Consider the following 24,346-nt stretch of genomic DNA (forward strand, 5'->3'; position numbering starts at 1 on the left):
CCTGGTCTACAAAGGGAGTCCAGGACAGCCAAGGCTACACAGAGAAACCTTGTCTCAAAAAACCAAAACCAACAACCAACCAACCAGTGAAGCCAGCTCAGAGTCTGTGTGCTGCTGCTGTACGGGCTTTTCCTTTTTTTCTTTTTTTGTACACAAAGGTAAAAATCTGTTTGGGCGTGGATTGAAATTATTTAAAATCAGCAGTCGTGATGCAGCAGTCAAGTGCGGCCTGGTTTGCATGCTGTGCTCCAGGCCACGCTATTCAAAACAGCTGTCCTGGCTTTTTGAGGCAAGGTCTCTCTACCTAACCTTGACTGTCCTGGAACTCACTGTGCAGACCAAGCTGGTCTCAGACTCACAGAGGTCCACCTGCTTCTGCCTCCCAAGTGCTGGGATTAAAAGGCGTGGGCCACCTCACCAGACTGGTGCTACTTCTTACTGCCACGCATAGTTCTTAATGCCAGTGACAAGATACTCCTGCTTCCTTGGAATGCTGTCACCTAAGCAGCACTCAAGCGCTGCTTATGAACTCTGTGAAAATGGTATTTTCTGTATATAGTTAGCTGGAAATTGGGCGGAAGAATCACTATATTTCTAAGGCATCTGCATTGCCATCTGGCTGCCAGTTATTGGCATTCACAGGTGCATTGCCACCCAGATAGCTCACTCCTCTAAGGCCTGGTCTGCTGGCCTGGGAGATCAGCCGGCCCTTGTCCGGAGTTCACAGAGGGGAAACTGCTACCAGACACCTAAAGGACGCCTGCGTTACACTCCTATGAACTTTGAACGAGAGAGTCCCATGCAGAGGTCCTCAAAGACCCCCATGTTAGCCTGAAAGCTCCATCCCCAGGAAATAGAGTGGGGGGGGGCGCTCAGCATTTAAGCTTCATGCTGGCCTCTTGGGTTTTGTGAACTGCCTGGACAGCCCCTTTCATTACAGTCAGATCCCAGGCAAGGCTGGAGTCCTGAGGCTGGCCAGCTGCCCAGGCTCGCCTGCCTAACGGAAAAGCATTCTTTGTGTTTCAGAGAAAGCTTCCAGTGAGTTGGGGCCCATAAAAGCTTTTAGCAAAGCAGCCATCAGATAAGAGGTTTGGCTGCTGTTAACCCTTCCCTTGGCTTGTTGCTAGTGTAAGCCAGCAACCAGGAAAAAGGGACCGGCCTGGGCTGGATTGGGTTACTTCTCTGCAGTGTACTCTGGGGTGGGTAGGAGGGCTTCTGGCTTGATTCTCAGTCTGTCTGACTGCATGGAGCAGTGGAGACCCTAACAGTACCACACAACTGAGCGCCACAGAGCTAGCTGTAAGGCACACCGCCTTGCTCTTACCTGGCATCTACCACTACAACAAATGAATTTACAGTGTGACCTCTCCATCTTTCTGTCCTTGCTAGCCTTTCCTTTCCATTGCCCTAAAATAGTCTCTGGAGTCCCCCAGGACACCCTACCCTGGCTGCTGGCTAACGCCCTGCTGTCGGCCACCTGGTGTGACCTGCCACTAAATGTTAGTGCCATGCCCTCTTAGTCTGCATTCAAGGGTGTGCCTTGGAACCAGTCTCTGACTCTAACCTGCTTAAGGTAGAGATAAAACTAGAGTGAGACAGCCGGGTGGTGGTGGCGCACGCCTTTAATCCCAACACTCGGGAGGCAGAGGCAGGTGGATCTCAGTGAGTTCGAGGCCAGCCTGGTCTGCAAAGCAAGTCCAGGACAGCTAGGGATACACAGAAGAAAAAAAAAAAAAAAAAAAAAGATGAAGAAAAAAGAAAAGAAAAACTAGACTGAGACTAAGAAGCCAAGCAAGGTAGCACACATATGTAGAGGAGGCAGAGTCAGGTGGTCCCTGAGTTCAAGACTAGACTGCTCTACAAAGTGAGTCCAGGACAGCCAGGGCTACACAGAGAAACCCTGTCTCGAAAAACAATAACATACAACAACAACAAAAACCAGAGTGAGCGCAGCCCCAAGGGCAGGCCAGGGTTTTGCTCCACTGTGGCTCAACCCTTGCACCAACCCTCTTGAGTCTCAGATTACCTTCCCCAGGCCCCTTAGGCTCCAGTGTATTCCGAGATGTCCCTATAGGATCCGGATAGCTTATTTATCTATCTCTATTTATTTATTTTGCTTGCATGTATGTCTGTGTACTATGTGTATGCCTGGTGATTGAGGAGGTCAGGAGAGAGGGTGCTGGATCCTCTGGAAATGGAGTTATAGATGGTTGTGAGCAGGTGCTGGGAATTGAACCCAGGTTCTCTGGAAGAGCATCCAGTGCTCTTAACCACCAAACCGTCTCTCCAGACCCAGACGGTCCATTTAAAGAAGGAAAATATGAAAGCCATTTACTCAGTAGTACTAGAAATTGATCCTCAGGTCTCGCTCACATGTGCTAGGCAAGATATCCAGCCTCAGTTTATCTTTTTGTTAAGAGATGGGATTTCATTCCATTGTCCAGACTGGCTGCCCTCAGACCAGCTCTGTAGTCCAGACAGGTCCTGAACTTGTAATCTTCCTGCCTCTGCCACCTGAGTAGCCGGGGGATTAACAAGCTGTGTCACCAAGGCCAGCCTGTAAGCCTAAATATAGTATTTATTTGTTTTGAGACATGTTTTCATTATAGAGCCCAGGCTGGCCTCAAGGCCAGGATTTTCTTGCCTTAGTCTCCCAAATGCTGGGATCACAAGTCTTTGCCACCTCACCCAGATTTATGAAAGCCTTTTGAAACATAAAAGCAAGTGCTATGCAAATTAGGGGTGCTGTTAGTTCCCCCTATGAATTCAGCTGTGCTGGCAGCCCATTGCAGTGTTCCCCTCTCTGATTAAACCTAACTGGTGGAGGAGGGACGGTCCCATGGGCACAGAGAATCAAGGTGCAGGCAGCATCTGGAGGGCGAACAGGAAACAGCATCCTCCAGCGCTCTCCACAGAGCCCCAGGTCACTGATGGCAGCTGTGAAGGTGGGTTTCCTTGCCAAGTGCAAGGGAGAAATGCTGAGGCAAGAGGACTCAACAGAAAGACCTCAAAGATGCTTACTGTGCTTTTGAGAAAAAGAATTACTGAGGCTGGAGAGATGGCTCATCAGTTAAGAGCACTAGCTGCTCTTCCAGGGATCTGGGTTCGATTCCCAGCAGCCATGTGGCAGCTCACACTGTCTGGAACTCCAGGCCCAAGGGACCGGGCACCGTGTGCATGTGGTGCACTGCACAGACACATGCAGGCAAAGCACCCATACAACATAAAATAAGAATAAAGAGAAAGCATTTGAAAAGAGATATTGTCAGGCATGGTGGCACATGCTGATAGTCTTTGGGGAAGCTAAGAAAAGGAGGCTTAAAACCTTGAGGCTAGCCAGGGCTACATAGCAAGATCTTGTCTCAAAGAAAGTATGGAGAATTTCAGGGAGCGCAGTCACGTAAAGCACCAAGAGCAGTGAGCTGCACAGTCCCCGGGTTCTGACCCTGTGCCCTCCGTGCCTTCTTGCTCCATCACATGCCCTCAGGTGTGGTTGTTGCTTATCGTGCTTTCTCCCCGCTTCCGTCAGTTACACGTATATACACAGAGCACTTACATTCCTTTAAAAAGACGTGAGGCTGGGTATGATGTAGAGTGTGCCTGCAACCCCAGCACTCAGGAGGCAGAAGCAGGGGATCATGAGTTTGGGCTCAGCTACAGCTATGCTGCGTAGATAGCCTGTCTCAGTTCCAAACAACTAGCTGGGCATAGGCCTGTAATCCCAGCACCAGGCAAGTGGAGGGAGGGGTGTCAGGAATTCTAGGCTATCCTGAGCTAACCACCTCTAATACAAACAGACAAAGAGTGGGCTGGAGAGAGGGCTTCTGAGCTAGGAGCATCCTCTGTTCTGTCTGTAACCCCAGTTCTAAGGGATCTCACGCCCTCTTCTGGACTCTGGGGCTCCTGCATGCTTGTGGTGCACAGAGATACATGAAGGCAAAGCACCAGTCAGTACATATTAAACAAAGTAAATTAATTGATTTAAAAAAAAAAAAAGGAATAAATGACAAATAGTGCTGGAGAGTTGTCTTAGTGCTTAAGAGCACTTGTCCTTTCATAGGACCTGGGTTCAATTCCTGGTGCACACATGACAGCTCACAGCTGTCTGTAACTCTCTCTTTACTTCAGGGGGCACTAGGGATACACATGGTGCATACATATACATACATTTGGGCAGAACACTCATACCTAAAACAATAAATAAATACATTTAGTCAGGCATGCTGCCACACAGAGGCAAGCAGATCTGTGAGTTCCAGGCAAACTTGGTCTGCATAGTGAGTTCCACCAGCCAGAGCTAGGTGGAAAGACTGTATCAAAAAAACCAAATAAACAAATAATAAAAATATAAGCAAGTATATAGTGTTCTTTTTGAGGCAAGGTCTAACTGCTCCTAAAAACTCCACCAATTCCTGTTGGAAGCAAGCTGGGGACTAAGGCTTTAACACATGGGGGCCATGCAAGAACTAAACTCTAGGGCTGGGCCATGAGATGGTGGTGGAGTCCTCTCATGTCACGTGTGAAGAGCTGGGCTTGATAGCTAGCACTGCAGAATAAAACAAAACCCCTAGCCCTTGAAACCACAGTGGTTAAGCGACCGCAGCAGCCCTCACTGGCTTGCGGGGCGTGGTGGCGCATGCCTTTAATCCCAGCACTCGGGAGGCAGAGGCAGGTGGATTGCTGTGAGTTCAAGGCCAGCCTGGTCTACTAAACGAGTCCAAGACAGCCAAGGCTACACAGAGAAATCCTGTCTCCAGAAACAAAACAACAACAACAACAACAAAAATTAGCTGGCCTTTCTCCTGGGATTTATGCCATACTGTTATGGTACACGAGAGGCTAATGCTTAGCTAGAATTTCTCTTTCCTAATTGTATTTTTTGGTATATATATGCTGTGCAGTCAGCTCCATAGCCAGGCCTTTCACATAAAAGGCCTGCTTTCCTTTCACATAAAAACATCGTGAGCCTTGCCATGTCCACTGGGGCCCTGGCTTAGGGAGCTGCTAATGTTTCTGTTGCTGTGGATGGGCTCAGCCTGCTTGGAGCACGCCGTGTAAAGGCTTTCCATCCGATCCGTGTGGTTTTCTGTGCTTCTGTTTGCTGCTCTATAGGGCCCCGCAATGGGCACATGCCACCTCTCTATGAAGGACACACGGGTAGTGTATGAGCAGATCTTGTGTGCTGTACCTTTCTATTCCTCTGGGTTTAATACCTGGGAGGGGAGGTGCTGAGTCATGTGTTTGATGCACATTGGTAAGAACTTTCCTGTTTTCTACAATGGCAGTGCTGTTTAGGGGAGCAACTTTTTAACCGTGGTCCACGTTTTGTTTGTTCCATGATGACTCCCCTCTGGCAGAGAGGTGGTCCATATAGCCTTGGCTGTCCCAGACTTGCTTTGTAGACCAGCCTGGCCTCGAACTCAGAGATCCTCCTGCCTCTGCCTCCCAAATGCTGGGATTAAAGGCGTTCGCCATCGCACCCGGCCCCGGCTGTATTTCTATATCATAGCACTGTTATAAGCCATGCTGAGATCTGAGATCTTCTCTTCTTCCTGTCTGCCATTCTGAATGGCATCTCTGTTTCTCTTGTGGTGGTGGTGGCTGCTGCTTCTTGTGGGCCCCAGTGCCCTTGTGGTACAGAATGTCGCCTCTGGTGACCATTTGACTCCTGTCCCCTAGATGGTGCAGTCCCTGGGCTTCGCCATCTACCGTGCTCTGGACTGGGGATTAGATGAGAGTGAAGAGCGAGAGCTCAGCCCGCAGCTAGAGAGGCTCATCGACCTCATGGCCAACAGCGACTGCGAGGACAGCAGCTGCGGGGCAGCGGATGAGGGCTACGGGGGTCCGGAAGAGGAGGAGGAGGCGGAGGGCGGCCCCCGAGCCGTGCGCACCTTTGCCCAGGCTATGAGGCTGTGTGCTTCCCGCCTGACTGATCCCCATGGCGCGCAGGCCCACTACCAGGCGGTGTGCCGGGCTCTCTTTGTGGAGACGCTGGAGCTTCGTGCTTTCCTGGCCCGGGTGAGGGAGGCCAAAGAGGTGAGCATGCAGTGAGGGAGATGGATGGGAGGTGGAAGTACAAATCCGGTGGGGATGGGGGTGGAGAGGCGATGGGGCCCGTCCTTGGTCGTCTGAAGGGGTTAAGATCCTTGCCGGGCATGGTGGCGCATGCCTTTAATCCCAGCACTTGGGAGGCAGAGGCAGGCGGATCGCTGTGAGTTCGAGGCCAGCCCGGTCTACAAAGTGAGTCCAGGATGGCCAAGGCTACACAGAGAAACCCTGTCTCGAAAAACCAAAAAAAAAAAAAAAGATCCTTGGTGTACCAGGTAGTGGTGGAACAGGCATCTGGGAGGCAGAGGCAGGTGGATCTCTGTGAGTTCCAGGCCAGCCTGGTCTACAAAGTGAATCCAGGACAACCAAGGCTACCCTGTCTCAAAAAAACCAAAAAACCAAAAACAAAACAACAACAACAAAAAGCAAACAAACAAACAAAAACTCCTTTGTGCCTAACTCCTTTGTACCATCCTAGAATACTCATAACTCCCCTGTGCTGAGCTCTGTCGTAAATCTTCCATACATTTTAAACTTCATGCCTTCTTTTCACGGGTTTTCAGAGAAGGGGATCAGTGAGTGGCTCCCAGCCTGTTTCTGCTGTTGCCTCTAAATTAGCCATTACCCTCCCTAGCCCTACTTTCACCTCCGTTTAGCAGTGGGCCTCGCCAAGCCCCAATTCCTTCAGAAAATGTGGTGCTAAAGACAGCTGCTTTTCCCTTGCAGACCCACACAGGCAGCCTGTGGGCTTGGAGATTTGGGGGCAAGTAGGCGAGAGACCCCCTTCAGTGCATGTACTGTGCTTGCCAAAGCCCTGCTTCATTCTTTGGTGGTCCCCAATCTAACCAGTGGCCAGGTGCCACCTCTGAGAGTTAGGGTCCCTCATCCTAGTGCCGGGGCCTGCCTAGGATATGACCCACGCCTGGGCTGGATGCCCTTTATGCTGTCCTGACTTCCCGACCAGAGTCAGAGCTTTAACGTCTTTTTACTGTATCCATTCTTCCTTGGAGAAGTTGCGACAGCCTTAAGAGGACCATTTTCCTTTTCCTGTGAAGTAGGTTGTCCAGGGCCCCCATCAGCATTTCACTGATGATGGAGGGGGCACTCGGCAGAGGTCATTCAATCCTGCTCAGGTAGCAGAAGCTGTTTTTACATTTGTTGGTGCTGGCCTGTGACTCCACCCTGCCCTTTTCTGCTCTGTATCTCTTTTCCTGTGGCCTAGAAGGGCCACAGCATCCCGGCCCGTGCTTGGGCTTTCAGGGGTGTTGGAGTAATGGAGTCTGGCACCCACCTTGAGCCCACTGGTCCTCACTTGTAACTACCACACACCGATGCTGGGAGGCTCTCCTTTTCCTCCCAGTGTTCAGCTCACCATCTCCTACCTTCCCTTTCAGCTCCTCCCTGGCATCTTAGAGACGCTCTTCTGGCCATGTTCCCTGTGCCTGGCAGGTGGTCCTTGGACTTTTGTCCTTCTGTGAACATGGTCTCTTCTCTTGCTCAAGTCTGTTCCTTGCCCAGACAAAGGAGCTACTGCCTTAGCAGGAGCACACACCTGTCTCCTGCATCCCACTGACCCCAGAGACACTCAGGGAGTGGGTGATGGAGATACAGGCTCCTGGACAGGCACACCTGGCCTAGGCTGCCATTTTGGACAGAAGCATGTGCTCAGGCTAAGGCATAGCTATGTAGGGCAGAGAGCTAGCCTCTATGCCTTTGCCCCAGGAGTCCCACACAATGGTGCGGCTCAAAGCAGTTTGGCAAGTAGCTCAGAGGGAAAGCAAGGGTAAATAACTGATTCTGTCCTCTCTGGGTGGGGCCCACTGAAGGGCAGATGCTTCTCTATACTGAGGAGTCGTGAGAGAGCCAGGCTGCCACCCAGGTCCAGGACCACATGGCAGTGAGTCACCATTTCCCCCCCAAATTCTCGGTCACCTCAGTCCCTGGCATCTTTCCTGGCCATCACCATGATGAGGTACTTTATATCTGGGGCTACCTCCTAGCACCTGCTGCTGGTAGCTCACCCTGTCATGTAGCTGCCACCGATTCCACCACTATCTGAAGACTAACACTTGCAGCACTGTGCTGGACTCGAGCCTTAGAACAGCAGCTGAGGGAGCATACACAACTTCTGAGAGGCTGCTCCTTGGTGACCTCTGGTGCCGGCCATGTATAAGGAAGCAGCCTCGAACACGCCAAGAGGACAGTGGGCTCCTGGCTTGGCTAGGGTGTCCTGAGGTGCTGGGTGAACCGAGGTCTGGAGGGAGGCAGGGAGTGCTTCCTTGTCTCCATCAAGTGCCTCTCTGTGGGTCAGACGGGAGCCAGGGCCAGTGGACACCAGGCTCTCACCAGGCCTGCTTAAGAGAAGCAACTGGAAAGTGCCCTGTGTCACCCAAAGCCATGGTATAGTTTCCCCAGCTCTTTCCCAGAGCGTGTTTTCAGCTGCCTGGGTGATAGATCACTGGTAGTGAGGTGCCTCCTGCCGGGTGGGATTTGTCCTGCTGTGTCCACTATTCGGCCACTCACGTGCTAACTACACATGTGGTCCCAGATGCTGCAGAAGCTGGGAGAGGATGAGCCGCGGGTAGAGAAGCCACTGGCCGAGCTTGACCACCTGGGACACACGGACTGGGTAAGATGCGGGTCCCTCCACCCGGCCGGGTTTCTGCTGGGAGGGCTGCGCGTGCTGGAGCTGATGCCGTTTGTTTGCTGGGTCAGGCCCGGCTGTGGGTGCAGCTCATGCGGGAGCTCCGTCATGGGGTGAAGCTGAAGAAGGTACAGGAGCAGGAGTTCAACCCGCTGCCCACCGAGTTCCAGCTCACCCCCTTCGAGATGCTGATGCAGGACATCCGTGCCAGGAACTATAAGCTGCGCAAGGTCATGGTAAGCCCTGCTCCCTGTCGCCTCCTACAGGTTCCTGCTGCCCCGCCCTCTGCTCCCTGCCGGCAGCCCCTGCCCTGGTCCTGGTGCTTGGTCAGCCTGCAGATGTGACTAACGCAGATGTGGCTGGTCTTCCACAGTGCTTGCTTGTATTGGGGCACAGTATGATTAGGGCAAGGAGGGGCTCTTGACATCAGGAGGGGCCCTAAGAGCCATCTACGCTTCTCCAGGGAACACACATTTGCATAGCCTCATCTGCACTGGTATTGCTCTTCAAATTTTATACAGAGAAGCTCACTTCATTCTCTGGGTCCCACAGCCCCATTTCCTGAAGAATCTTTAGCTCCGGTAGTTCTGGTAGCTGACTCTGGGGCTCATTAGGAGGCCTTGAATGGTGTAGTCGCTGCTGAGTGTGGCCCATGGATTTGCTGTGCACCTGCTAGAGAAGCAGCTGGGTCCCAGGGAACAGAAGCCATAGGATGAAAGTTGGCTGTGAAGACTAGGCAGCAGTCAGGGCTGTATGAGCCTCTCCTGGTCACTGTAACGTCAGCGGTGGCTCCTGTGAGCTCAGGGCATCTCTGCTCCTCCTGGCAGGTTGATGGGGACATCCCTCCCAGAGTGAAGAAAGATGCACATGAACTTATCCTGGACTTCATCCGCTCTCGGCCTCCACTGAAGCAGGTACCAGCTCTACACCTCCTCCTCCGGATATTCCGGGGCCTGCCGCAATCCTAGGACCAACCCAGGAGGTGTCTTCGGAGGGAGGCCGTTGAGGGCTTAAAAAAAAATACACACACGTTTTATTTATTATGTATACAGTATTCTGCCTGCATGCCAGAAGAGGGCACCAGATCTCATTATAGATGGTTGTGAGTCACCATGTGGTTGCTGAGAATTGAACTCAGGACCTTTAGAAGAACAGTCAATGCTCTTAACCTCTGAGCCATTCCTCTAGCCCCACAGAGGGCTCTTTTGCCTGTTGGCTGGAAGGCTGGGTTCGATCCCTAGGGTGGAGCTTGTAAGTTTGTGTCTTCTTCCTCTTGGAGAGAACTTTTGGCCACTTACACCTCACGCCCACGGTGCCCAAAGCCTCCTTAGGTAGTGCTTCCTTGGGGTTGCCGAGAGTGAGCACCCAGTGCTGTGTCTCCTGGACTACGGCAGCATTTCCCCAGCGTGGGCCCCTGTCACCACCCACCTCCCCTTCCTGCTTAGCGTGTCCTGTCGGCGGCAGGTCTCAGAGAGGCGGCTTCGCCCTGTACCACAGAAGCAAAGAACACTGCACGAGAAGATCCTGGAGGAAATCAAGCAGGAGCGGCGGCTTCGTCCGGTGGGGGTCCAGCACCTGGGTGCCCGCGGTGAGCAAGGGTGCATGATGGGACAGGAGACACCCCCAGTAGATCCAGCTGGGCTACAGATCAAAGCGTGGGACTATTACTAGTCCTGGGACATCTGTTGTTGTTGTTGTTGTTTTGAGACAGGGTTTCTCTGTGTAGCCCTGGCTGTCCTGAACTCACTTTGGAGACCAGGCTGGCCTCAAACTCACAGTGATCCTCCAGGGACCTGGGACATCTTAATTGAATTTAATTAATTTTAAACTTAGGGGAGTTATAGTGGCCTTGTGAAGTCTTAACCAGAGGTCTGTAAAGGTGAAGTGATCTTGAGCTCTAGACTTCGATCTGATTTTGCCTTTATGTGTTGTTATAACGGATGACAAATTTCAGTATTTGAGAGGAGAAAGAAATAAAAGCAAGTTTCTAAGTGATTGGAAGCCAGGCTTGTGTTCACGTATTTGAGGCCTGGTCGTCCTTGCAAAGTAAGGATGGTGACCTTCAAGCCTGCTTCTGCTAGGCCGTTGGGAAGCCAGGCGGTCCTCTTTAGCCTACAGTTACTCACTGTTAACTGGCTGACCAGCCTTCCATTTCCCTTCTCGGTGGAGCTTTAAACCAAGCCGTGTTCATGAAGTGCTTCACCCGTGTTGGCTTCTTCTCCTCCTACTCAGTGTCCACTCCTGCGCTGGCCTCCTCACCGCTCCTGCCCTGCCTAGTCAGCATCTATTCTTTTTTTCTTTTCTGTCTTGAGAGAGGGTCTCACTGTGTAGCCCTGGCCTGGAATGCTATGTACACCAGGCTGGCCTTGAACTCACAGAGCCACCTGGGATTAAAGGCATGTGCCCCATGACTCCCTGTTCAGCATCTCTTCCTGCCCTGGCCTCCTTGTCCTCCCCACTTGCTGTCCACTCCTGTACTGGCCTCCTCATCTTCCCTGTTTGCTGTCCACCCCTACACTGGCCTCCTTGTCCGTCCTGTTCACCGCCGTTCTCACACTGGCCTCATCTTTCCCGGCCACTGTGCACGTCTGCACTGGCCTGCTTGTCTTTCTTGCTCACTGACCTCTCCTTCACTGACCTCCGCATCTTCCTTGTTCATTGTCCATTCCTGCCCTGGCTTTCTTGTCCTCTCTGATCACTGTCCACTTCTTCCTGACCTCCTCATGCCTGTGTGTTGTCCATTCCTGCTCTGACTCCTTGCTTCTCTTGTGGACCATCCATTCTGCCTATGTGCTCCTGCCTCCCTGACCCACACCTAACCCTGCCCTGGTCTGCTTGCCTTCACTGCTCAGTGTTTACCCCATGCTGACTCCCTCTCCCCACCACTCACCTTCCACCATGTCTTGTTTTTTCCTGCCTTCAGGGTTTGGTTCTCTGCCCTGCATCCTCAACGCCTGCTCTGGGGACGTCAAATCCACTTCCTGCATCAACCTGTCTGTCACGGACACTGGGAGTGGAAGCCAGCGTCCTCGGCCCCGCGTCCTGCTTAAAGCCCCCACTTTAGCAGAGATGGAAGAAATGAACACATCTGAGGTCAGAGAATAGGAATTCATCAAAAGGTCATGCTGACAGTCTGGAAAAGGCCCAACAGGACAGGGGTTTGCCAGTTAGCGGAGTAGGTGTCCGCTGCAGCCAGCCACTGCGGGCATGTGGCCTCTTCCATCTTTTCAGCTCAGACGTAGCCTTGGAGCAGTGGGGCAGTGACCTCTGAACACAGCAGCAACAGCAAAAGCTGAAAGGGGAAGTGGTTTTCTTCTCGTGGGCAGACAAGTGGCCCAAGTAGCCTGTAGATGATGTGAAAAGATGGTCCCAGCGAGGATCCCTAGCCCACTAGAATGGTAGAGGACCTCAGTGCCAGCCGTCCCAGGGCTCAGCTTTCTGCAGAGCTAGCTCCAAGATTTTCTGGAAGGCCTCAGGGAATGGTTTGATTATTGAGACGCTTGCCATGAACTGTCCAAAAGACAGAAGGGCTAGCGATACGTAGAGGACAGTCCAGGACCTCGGTGGGCTCAGTTAGCAAGCACCCTGGATTCACTGCCTTGGTCTAAGGATGAACAAGAAGATTCAGAGAAAGTGGTCAGAACTGGAGGCAGTGGTCAGGAGGGGCCCTGGTCATGAAGGGGTGGTGGTCAGGAGGGGCGTGGTCGTCAGGGGTGGACATAGTCAGGGTGGAGCAGTGGTCAGCAGGGGGCATGGTCAGGAAGGGGCTGTGTTTGATATGCATTCAGGAAGAAGAGTCCCCATGTGGAGAGGTGACACTAAAGCGGGATCGCTCTTTTTCGGAACATGACCTGGCTCAGCTTCGGAGTGAGATGGTCTCTGGCCTGCAGTCAGTCTCTCAGCCCCCAGGAGGCTCGGAGCCACCTCGGGCCAGAGCAGGCAGCATGCACTCCTGGAGGCCCATCCCCCGAGAGCAGGGTACGTATTGCCTTTACCAGCATCTGCTCTGCCCACATCCATCCCATGGCCTTTGTGTAGCAGCTGTAGTCTCACGTGTTCCCTGAGCAGGCAAGTATCCCAGGTTGTAGCTTGAGGCATCCTGTGTTCCCGTTGAGAATTTTATCAACTACCCAGCCTGTGCTCATTGCCAAACATTTTCTAAAGAGCCTGAATCCCGGGGGCTGGAGAGATGGCTTTGTGGTTAAGAGCACTTGCTGCTCCTGCAGAGAAAGGGGGTTCGGTTCCCACAACCCACATGGTGACCTCCAATGAGTTTCCATTTCCAAAGGAAGGCTGTGTCTCTGAGTGGTCAGAGCTCAGCCTCATGTTCTTACATGACTGGCTAAAGCGACAGTTGATCAGCAGAACACAACTTCCGCATGGAGCAAAACCCTGAGCAGATATTTTGATATCAGGAAGTAAAAACTGTGGAGGAGCCTGGTGTGGTGGCGCACGCCTTTAATCCCAGCATTTGGGAGGCAGAGGCAGGCGGATCTCCGTGAGTTCAAGGCCAGCCTGGTTTACAAAGTAAGTCCAGGATGGCTAAGGCTACACAGACAAACCCTGTCTCGAAAAACAAAAACAAACAAACAAACAAAAAACTGTGGAGGAATGTGAGTTTCTGTCGTGCAGCTTTCCTTAAAAAAAATTTTTTTGAGACAAGGTCTCTCTGTGTAGCCTTGGCCATCCTGGACTCACTTTGTAAACCAGGCTGGCCTCGAACTCACAGCGATCCGCCTGCTTCTGCCTCTCGAGTGCTGGGATTAAAGGCGTGTGCCACCATCCCTGGCTTCCTTATAATTTTTTTAACATTTATTTTTAATTTAATTTTGCTTTTGTTTTTCAAGACGGGGTTTCTCAGCGGGGCAGTGATAACGCACGCCTTTAATCCCAGCATTTGGGAGGCAGAGGCAGGCGGATCTCCGTGAGTTCAAGGCCAGCCTGGTCTACAAAGACAGTCCAGGACAGTCAAGGCTACACAGAGAAACCCTGTCTCGAAAAAACAAAAAAAAAAACAAACAAAACAAAAAAAGACAGGGTTTCTCTGTCTAGCCCAGGAACTCATTCTGTAGACCAGGCTGGCCTCAAACTCAAGAAATCTGCCTGCCTCTGCCTCCCAGAGTGCTGGGATTAAAGACCTACATCACCACTGCCCAACTTAATTTACTTTTTATCTTATGTGTATGGGTGTTTTGCACATATGTATGCCCCATGTGCTTTATGTATGTGTATGTCTGGTGTACCTGCTGAGGTCAGAGGAGGGTGCTGGGTCCCCCAGAACTGGGGTTACAGATGGTTGTGATCCACCATGTGGGAATTGGGATTGAACCCAAGTCCTTTGCAAGAACTGCTGAGCCAACTCTGCAGCTCTCCATTGGACTTTTAGCTTGTTCCCCATGCCCACTGGCACACACAGTGTCCCCACTGTCCACTCGGCACAGCTCTCCTGCCAGGTAGTCTTTATGGCTTGTGTTCTCCCTCCAGTTCCCTGTCCTGTGAGTGGCCAGTCCCAGCCTTACCCCAGCTCCGCCTTGCCCAGCAGCTTGAGCTCAGTGGATAAAACAACGGAGGCTTCCGCACCAGATACCAGACACCTGTGGCTGGTGAGTGACAGGGCAGGCTGCCTGTATGGCCTCTCTGGCATCAACTTCATCCTTTCCCAGGACAAGACACTCTCCATACATGGGGTGGGGGTGGGGGGTGGGCCCCGCACTGTCCAGTGTCTGTGTCTGTTGAAGTTGTTCTTTGCTGCCACTTGCTGGGAGAAGTTGGTACTGCGAGTTTTGTGGTGTTTGTATGAAGAGCTGATAGTTCCTACTGCTTTGGAGCCTGGACTTGGGCAATGAATTGCACTGTGCAAATGTATCAAATGAGGTAACAGGTAAAAGCTGATGGTGGACTACAAAGCATCCTACAGGTGTGTGAGGGAAGGAAAACCGTGCTTGACACCGTCATCTCACTGAGGCTTGGATTAAGACAGCTGTTAAAATGCTTTGGAAATTATAAGTTGTATGTAAGTTTAAGGCAGCCTTATTAACTTTACAGGTTTACTTATTTATGTGTGTATATGAGTGTTTTACACATGAATGCCTGGTGCCTGCTGAGGTCAGAGGCATCAGGTCTCCTGGAACTCGGGTTGTAGATCTTAGTGAGTCAATCTGTGGGTGCTGGGAACTGAACCCCAGTCCCTCTAAGAGCAAGAAGTGCCGTCAACCACTGACCCATCGCGCCAGCCCATATGTGGAATGGAGAATGGCTTCCACGGGTATACACGCATACACATACACATAAGATAAATACATGTTAAACTGTTTTTAAAAAGTGACTTCTCACTTTTTCATCTTAAAATAATAAACATTACCTCACAGTTTCTGAGCCTTAAAAATCCAGAAGCAGGGGCTGGAGAGATGGCTCAGAAGTTAAGATCACTGTCTGTTCTTCCAAAGGTCCTGAGTTCAATTCCCAGCAACCACATGGTGGCTCACAACCATCTATAATATGATCTGGTGGCCTCTTCTGGGATACGGGCAGAATACTGTATAAATAATAAGTAAATAAATCTCTTTTTAAAAGGAGGCCAGCCTGGTCTACAAAGAGAGTTCCAGGATATCCAGGGATACACAGAAAAGCCCTGTCTCAAAAACAAAAGAAATCTTTTTAAAAAACAAGCCAAACCCAGAAGCAGAACCAGGTGTGATGGCGCACACCTGTAATCCCAGCACTAGGGAGGCAGAGGCAGGTGGATCTCTGTGAGCTCAAAGCAAGCCCAGGACAGCCAAAGCTACACAGAGAACTCCAGTCTCAAAAATTAAACAACCCAAAATTATTTGTTTGTTTGTTTGTTTACTTGTCTTATTTATGGGTGTTCTGTCTGCATGTAAGTCTGTGCACCACATGGATGCAGTGTCTATGAGGCCAGAAGAGGGGTTGGATTCTCTGGGACTGATGTTACAGGTGGTTTTGATGCTCTGTGTGGGTCCTGGGAATCAAACCTGGGTCCTCTGAAAGAGTAGCCACTGCTTTTATCTGTTGAGCTATCTCTCCAGCCCCTTTATTTTTATTTTTGAGACAAGAGTCTCATGTCGTACCCCAGGCTGGCCTACAGTAAATTGTGTGGCCCAGGTTGGCCTCAAACTTGCAATTTAACTAGGGGGCTTGGCTGCTGTCTCCCTGAGGTTCCAGGTAGACTGTAATAAACAGGGGCTGCAAGCTTCATGGAGGACACATGACCTGCAGAGTCCTTATGCCATGGCATCTGAAAAACACAGCATGTTTTGTGACCAAGTATCAGTAATGACACACGGTCACTACTAACTACAGTGTTATCAAGTCTTGCCATTTATAGTCCTAGTGCCATGGCAGCAGAAAGCCTGTAATGTAAGTCTGTGTACCACATATTTTATGACCGTCAACAATGATACACTCTCACTATGAAGTGTTACCATTTCTTTTTTGCTCGTTTGATTGGGGTTTTGCTTGTTTGTTTGTTTGTTTGTTGTTGTTGTGTTGTTGAGACAGCCTTGTCTGTCCTGGACTCGCTTTGTAGACCAGGCTGGCCTTGAACTCACAGAGATCCGCCTGCCTCTGCCTCCCAAGCTGAGATTGAAGGAATGTGCCACCATGCCTGGCCTGGGAGGGGCATGTTTTAACCAGAGTCCCACAGTGGCCTGTCAGTTTCTGAAAGTACTTTCTGAAAGGTAGGTTATCAAAATCAGAGAACCTGGTGGCCTTTGGTCCTGCCCGAGTCCCTGAGAGGTGGCTGCTAATCTCCCTGCATGTGACATGGGAACTGCTGAGCACACATAGCTAAGAATGGAAAGAGCTGAAAGCTCTGGTTCTTCAGGCCCTGGTGCTCCCTGCACTGCACTCCCCACTGCACACTTGAGAAGAAAAAATACCCAGTTTCCATCCTTGTGGCACCACGTTGCTGGCTCTTATCCTACCTCCACAAATAACAGCATCATTTTGAGTTCTGTGTGCCTGGCACCATGCTAAGAACTGTATGTCAAGCTGGGCGTGGTGGCACACGCCTGTAATCCCAGCGCTCGGGAGGCAGAGGCAGGCGGATCTCTGTGAGTTCTAGGCCAGCCTGGTCTACAAAGCGAGTCCAAGACAGTCAAGGCTACACAGAGAAACCCTGTCTTGAAACAAAACAAAACAAAAAACAAACAAACAAAAAATCTGTATGCCATATTGCCTCAAGGGAACTGAAACAACCCCATTTTACAGAGAAAAGTAGGCTTAGAAGGTCTAGTGTGGAGTTTTATGCCACGCACTGGTAAGGTCAAACCAGGACCGCTCATCATAATGCCAGTGAGGGTAGATGGCCTGCTGCGTCCAGAAGAGCAGAAGGCAGGCAGAGGATCCCCAGGGGCACAGCAGGGTGAGAAGATTCTGTGGTGACGCTTCTAGGGAGAAGGAAGGTTGGAGCCATGGTATGTATTTACAAGCAGGAGATGGAGTTTGCTGGCATAGAAGGCATCATTGTGGACAAAGATGAGGTCCTGGGGCCATGGGACTGGGGGACCTTGCTAGAACAGCAGGGCCTCCTTGAAGCAGGTCCAGCCCCCAGGAGTGACTGAGCTGGTACCCACACTTTACTAAGTTGTCTGGGTTGTTTAGACTGAGCCCGGGTAACTGTGGGGTCCCCAGGGTGTTGAGCAAGCAGGACCCTACCTCTCGCCCCCAGGAGTTCAGCCACCCTGTGGAGAGCCTGGCTCTGACTGTGGAGGAGGTGGTGGATGTGCGCCGAGTTCTGGTGAAGGCTGAGATGGAGAGGTTTCTGCAGGACAAGGAGCTCTTCAGCAGCCTTAAGAGGGGGAAAGTAAGGCTTGGGTGCCCTGGGGGGCAGGGGGGGGAGCTGTTGTGAGCAACAGAGTGCGGGACTCTGGGGTTGGGTGGAAGGCCTGAGGCAGGCACCTGTTGGGACTGGGCTTGGACTCTGGTGGCTGCACACAGCCATGTCTAACCTGGCCTCTCCCTGCAGATTTGCTGCTGCTGCCGAACTAAGTTTCCCTTATTTTCCTGGCCACCTACCTGTCTCTTCTGCAAGAGGTGAGCCTCTGTCAACAGACAGGCTGACAAGGGGTGTGTGTGTGTGTGTGTGTGTGTGTGTGTGTGTGTGTGTGTGTGTGTGTGTGTGTGTTCTCCTCTCTCCTCTCCTCTCCCCTCCCTCCCTCCCTCCCTCCCCCCCCCCCCCCCCGCCCTCTGTCTTACTTATATCCCAAACTGGCCTCAAACTCATGATCTGCCTGCCTCAGTTTCTTGAGGATCAGGGACTATAGGTTAGTGACACCATACCTTGTTTAGATTAAAAATATTTTTTTTTCAAGACAGGGTTTCTCTGTGTAGCCTTGGCTATCTTGGACTCACTTAGTAGAGCAGGCTGGCTTTGAACTCACAGAGATCTGCCTGCCTCTGCCTCCCCGAGTGCTGGGATTACAGGCGAGCGCCATCTTTGTTTTGTTTTGAGACAGCATCTCACTATGTAGCCTTGGCTGGCCTGGAACTATGTACAGGAGGGTAGAACACATACATCTTGGATTAAAGGCATGTGCCACCACACCTGGCTTAGGTTAAATTTAAGTAGTGAAGGGACACCCATGTTTAGCCAAGATAGGGCAACAGCCACTTCGTAGTGAAATAGCCCCAATCAAACAAAGGATATAAAACAAAGCCTTTAAGACACTGGGATTCAGGAAACTGTGGGAAGCAAATGAGGGAGCTTGTGCTGGCCTGAGGAAGTTTCTCTTCAGGTGGAGCTGGAGCAGGAGACTGGGGTAGGGGCAGATCTGAGAAGCGCCGTAGGAGAGGAGAGAGCAGCACAGACAGGCCTGGAGATCTGCCTCAGAGATGTTCTTGAGCATGGAACAGTCACCTGCAAGCAATCCCAGCACTCAGGAGGCAGAGGCAGGTGGATCTCTGTGAATTTGAGGGCCAGCCTGGTCTACAAAGTGGGTCCAGGACAGTCAAGGCTACACAGGATGTCTCTGGGGGCGGGGGAAGCAAGACCTGGAGCGAGGTATACAGGCTTATAACTGTAATTCTGGAACTCCGTAATTTGTGGCAGGAGGATTGGCATCAGTTTGAGACCAACGTCTGTCTCCAAAAAATAAAAGCAATGAATAAAGTAGATTTTAGACCCAAGACCAGCCATAGAAGCAGGTATCCATAAGAAAGAGAATCACAATCTTTTTTGGCTTTTGTTTATTTTTGGTTTTTGGTTTTTTGAGACAGGGTCTCTCTGTGGAGCCTTGACTGTCTTGGACTTGCTTTGTAGACCAGGCTGGCCTTGAACTCACAGTGATCCGCCTGCCTCTGCCTCCCAAGTGCTGGGATTAAAGGCACACGCCACCACTGCCCAGCCTTTTTTTTTTTATATGATTTATTTATTTATCATGTGCACAGTATTCTGCCCTCATGTGTGCCTGCACGCCAGAGGAGGGCACCAGATCTCACCATAGATGGTTATGAGCCACCATGTAGTTGCTGGGAATTGAACTCAGGACCTCTGGCTCTTAACCTTTGAGCCATCTCTCCAACCCCAAGAATCATCATCTTTATCATTAACAATAATGGCAGATTCCAAGTACAAGCAGCAAAAATGGTATGACTGCAAGAGGAACTGAGTGCACATTCATAATTAGTGACCTTAGCGCTTTTCATACAGTAATCAATAAAGCCATTAAGGGCACCTAAGGACATGGGAGATTGGCACAGCATGCGCTTGAAACATTCCACCCAGAAGCAGCTGAATGTGCATCTTTGGAGCTCTACATGGGACACTTACCAAGGTTCTTACCTTGGACCACAGAATGGGTCTCAATGTTTAGTTCAAGCTGAGCATGGCCACTCGTTACCTTAGCACTTGGATGGTAGAGGAAGGAGGATCAGGAACTCACGGTCATTCTTGGCTATACACTGAGTTTGAGGCCTCTAAGCACTGCTTGAGATGCTGTCTTTAAAAGGGTAATTGGGGAAGGGGCTGGAGAGATGGCTCAGTGGGTAAGAGCACTGGCTCTTCTCCCAGGGGACCCAGGTTCCGAACCCAGCACCCACATGGTGGCTCACAAGCATCTGTAACAACAGTTCCAGGGGATCTGTGAGGACACCAGCTTGCAAGTGGCATACAGACATACATCCATACACATTAAAATAAAGGAATAATTTTTTAAAATGGTAAATGGTAGGGGGGTGCTGGAGAGATGGCTGAGTGTTAGGAGTGCTCACTGCTCTTAGAGGACCCTGGTTTGGATTCCCACACCCACATGGTGGCTCACGACAGTTCATAACTCCAGTTCCAGGGGGTCTGGTGCCTTCTTCTGACCTCCACAGACCAAGGCATACATGTGGTACACAGATACACATGTGGGCAAAACACTCATACAGCTGAGCCCGGTGGCGCACTTCTTTAACCCCAGCACTTGGGAGGCAGAAGCAGCCTCCTGAGTTCAATCTCTGATCTCTTGAATTTGAGGCCAGCCTGATGTACAAAGTGAGTTCAGCCGGAGCTACAAAGAAAGTGTTGAAAAACATACATATACATACATAGATATGTACATATGTACGTACGTACAAATGAAAGAAAGAATGAATTATAGCTGGGCAATGGTAGCACATGCCTTAAATCCCAGCTCTCAGAAGGCAGAGGCAGTTGGATCTTGGAGTTCAAGGCCAGCCTGGTCTACAGAGTGAGTTCCAGGACAGCCAGGGCTACACAAAGAAACCTGCCTCAAAAAAAAAAAAAAAAAAAATCAAAAGATGGGCAGGAGAGATGGCTCAGAGATTAAGAGCGCTGTCTGCTCTTCCAGAGGTCCTGAGTTCAATTCCCAGCAACCACATGGTGGCTCACAACCATCTATAATGTGATCTGGTGCCCTCTTCTTGCCTGCAGACAGAACACTGTACACATAATAGGCTCAATTTTTTTTTTTTAAAGAAAGCTTTATTTCGTATACAGCGTTCTGCCTGCATGTACGCCTACACACCAGAAGAGGGCACCAGATTTTATTATAGATGGTTGTGAGCCACCTTGTGGTTGCTGGGAATTGAACTCAGGACCTTTGGAAGACCAGCCAATGCTCTTAACCTCTAAGCCATCTCTCCAGCCCCCTAGGCTCAATTTTTTTTAACAATTATATTTTATTATGAGCTCACTAACAGAGCATACCTCACTTACAACCCAACTAACCGAAACAATAGGAAAAGGAGATTATCAGTTCCAAGGAACGAGTCTCCTGGCGTAGTCAGCAGGATCTCAGCAAACCTGCAGTTTAACCAAAGCTGCTGCTGGAAGCTGGAACAGCAGCCAAGGCCCAGAGCCTCAGCCGGAGCCCAAAGCCTTGAAGCCTTCCCTAGAGTAGTTCTTTCTGGGAGTGTCTCTCGAAGTGTTGATGAACAGCCAAAACAATCCCAAGTCTTCTCTCTCAAGCCTCTTGTTTTGGGCTTTTTTATACACATACACACACACACACACACACACACACATATATATCCTCTCAGAGTCTCTCAGAGTCTCTACTAGGATATTTTCAGCTGGCAACATCCAAGCTCGCCCACCAAGTGGTTCCACTTCTAAATGGAAAAACATCCTGCTCTTTCACAAGTCTGTTCCCCATCCCATACTTGGGATCAACACAGAAACATGATTATCTCTCCTACACATAAGAAAATAAATAAATCTTTTTTTTCTTTTTTCTTTTTTCTTTTTTTTTTTTTTGAGACAGGCTGTCCTGGAACTCACTCTGTAGACTGCTGGCCTCAAACTCACAGAGATGCGCTTGCCTCTGCCTCCCAAGTGCTGGGATTAAAGGCTTGTGCCATGACCGCCTGGTTTAAATCTTTTTTTTTTTAACTGAAAAAAATTATTAAAAAAAAACCCAAAATACGGTAATATCCAATTAATACAAAATGTGTTCCCACCCGGGCGTGGTGGCGCATGCCTTTAATCCCAGCACTCGGGAGGCAGAGGCAGGCGGATCGCTGTGAGTTCGAGGCCAGCCTGGTCTACAAAGAGGTCCAGGACAGCCAAGGCTACACAGAGAAACACTGTCTCAAAAAACCAAAAAAAAAAAAAAAAAAAAAATGTGTTCCCTAACTATAATGAAATAAAATTAGGTTAACCAATGGTTTTCCCTCCCCCACCTTCACTCTGGATATTTAGTTTAGGGCTGGGCTTTGTGCATGGCAGACAACACTCTGCTACTGAGCGACTCCCATTCCCAACCCAGCGATTTATTGATGGGAAACTAATTATAGGATGGATATCCTGCCCAGGGAACACGGTCCACGGTCTTAGTAAAGGAATTTTGACAACCTTCATAATATGGAGAAGAGCCCCTGGTACATCTATGGAATAGTTTGCCAGGCATCTCATTGTAACGATCATGTATGTTTTATTAGTATGTGCCCAGGACAGTCTGAAAGCTGGATCTCTACAGAATGGCTATCTAAATTTAGGGCTAAAGTTTAACAAGGTTGTTGTTGTTGTTTTTAATGAGACAAGGCCTACTATATATAGCTCAGGCTAGCCTTACAAAATACCCCAGGCTAGCCCCAGTCTCATAATCCTCTGTCCTGAGTGCTGGAATCATAGGTCAGTGTCACCACACCTGGCAAGCATTTACTTCTGAAATTGGATATGGGAAATTTTTTTAGAACTAATTGCTGCATAAAATTGGAAGTCTTACTTGAAGCCTTCCTACCTAGATGGTGCCTCTATTGTGAAAGGCACCAGAAATACTCCAGGCCAGATATCCCCGAGAGAGACAAAGAGACTGAGTGACCAGGGATGAAGGCTGACTCACGTGGGGCAGACACAGAAGCCAGGAAGAGGATGTATTCCCTCCCTAGGCTTCCTTACCGCTGATGTTGTCTTCTTTCTGTCCCTTCCAGAGCTGTGTGCACCTCCTGCAGTGTGAAGGTGAGGATCTGGGGAGCCTTCCAGATCTTGGTGAGGTGGGCTAGGGGCACTGTTGTTACCAATCGGATGCGTTGGACAGTCGCCCCCTTATGAGGCACCTCATCCACTCCCTTCTAGGAAGAATCTGTCCCCACACGTCCCAAGATGCAATTAGTGTGTTTGCTTGTTTCGATTGTAAGACAGTGTATCATACAGTCTACGCTGATTTGAAACTCTGAGGATGACTTTGAACTCCACTTCCTCCTGTCTCTGCCTCCCAAGTCCTGGGATTACAGGCAGGAACCACTCACTGACCTAAGACTGTAGGGGTGTGTGTGTGTATGTTTTATTTCTTTTAGGCAGGGTGCCACTATGGATCCCTGTCTGAGCTGGAACTCACTATGCCTGGCCAAGACTACAATTTCTTAAAACTCTTATAGGTCGCATTTTATTTTATTGAGACAAGGTCTTGCTGTGTATAACACTGGCTGGCCTGGAACTGGCTACATAGACCAAGCTGGCTTTGAACTCATATATGTGCCTGCCTCTGCTTCTTGAGTACTGGGATTACAGGTGTACAACACCTTGCCCAGCTCTCATATGTAGTCTTAAAATTCATTTTTAAGGTGCTAGAGAGATGGCTCAGAGGTTAAAAAGCACTTGTTGCTGTTACAAAAGACCTGGGTTTTGTTCCCAGAACTTACATGACAGCTAACAAGTTTGTAACTCCAGTTCCAGAAGATCAAAACACCCTCTCCTGTCTTCCAGGGGCACTGCATGCACACAGTGCATGGACATAAATACAGGCAGAGCACCCATACACATCAAGTAAAATAAATAACATTTTAGCCATTCCATGTGAGGCGGCTGGAGGCACGCAGCTTTCCTCTCCCCTACTAGAAGCTGTCCTTCAGCTTGCATTTGGATAACAAGCTTCTGCTCAGAGGTAATGGACAGAAACCCTGGAGGTGTGCTAACCACCGTGTCTCAGCTCAGAAAGAGGAACCTGCTTTTCTCAATTTCTGTATTATCTGTCCCTGGACCACAGGAACACCTCATGCTTGTCAGTGTGAAACACTGGTCGTGTGCAAAACCTAAAATCACACCCTTTGTGGTATAAAAAGACACAGTTCCTGACCCCTAAGATACAGTTCAGAAGAGCAGGAAATGTAGTCGGGAGGCACTCATGCTGGGTCCTCAGACGAAGGTGTAGGGGCGCCCCTTTCAGTCTCTAGTCCCCAGAGGGGTGCAGAGGCTGGAGCGTGCCTGGACGGTTGCTGAGGAGCATTGTCCACCCCCTTCCTTGTGTGCAGATGAAGATGCCTTCCAAGAAGTGTGCACACATCCCTGTGTACACACTTGGTTTTGAGAGTCTTCAGAGGGTGCCAACTACCAAAGCCACACCAACACCGAGGAGAGAGGCCTTCCAGTAAGTGTTCTTTTGCCTTGTTACTGGTGTCCTGTGGTGGGAAACTGGGGTAGCAGGTTCCCATGGCACCGTGAAGGTTTCCCCAAGGAACATGCCAAGGGCTCAGGAAGGGCCTTTGCAGGGATGCATGTTGCCAGTGTGCTCAGGGAGACCCCTGTGGAGGAGGAAGGAGGCAGTTTGGAGGGTGACTGTGGACATGAAAAGCAAGATTTGGGATTCTGAAGTGGCAAGAAAAGGCCTCTGGGAGGGTCTGTCCTAACAGGGTTCTCCCTCTCACTGCTCTATCCTGGCCTCTCTCTCTAGATCCCTGCAGGGACCAAAGTGG

General features: G+C 50.3%; 1 protein-coding gene across 1 annotated transcript in view; it reads left to right on the forward strand.

Annotated features, from left to right (window-relative positions):
- Window positions 1-24,346, forward strand: part of Spire2 (spire type actin nucleation factor 2) — a 41,605-nt gene that overhangs the window by 16,615 nt on the left and 644 nt on the right. The window contains 13 exon segments of the mRNA XM_051169012.1: window positions 5,680-6,036; window positions 8,597-8,677; window positions 8,764-8,928; window positions 9,520-9,606; window positions 10,157-10,280; window positions 11,616-11,785; window positions 12,481-12,670; window positions 14,177-14,295; window positions 17,382-17,516; window positions 17,679-17,746; window positions 22,586-22,613; window positions 23,906-24,021; window positions 24,325-24,346. Of these exon segments, the coding sequence (XP_051024969.1) occupies window positions 5,680-6,036; window positions 8,597-8,677; window positions 8,764-8,928; window positions 9,520-9,606; window positions 10,157-10,280; window positions 11,616-11,785; window positions 12,481-12,670; window positions 14,177-14,295; window positions 17,382-17,516; window positions 17,679-17,746; window positions 22,586-22,613; window positions 23,906-24,021; window positions 24,325-24,346 (1,662 nt within the window).

The sequence above is a fragment of the Acomys russatus genome, chromosome 26 (assembly GCF_903995435.1).
Source record: "Acomys russatus chromosome 26, mAcoRus1.1, whole genome shotgun sequence".
NCBI lineage: Eukaryota > Metazoa > Chordata > Mammalia > Rodentia > Muridae > Acomys > Acomys russatus.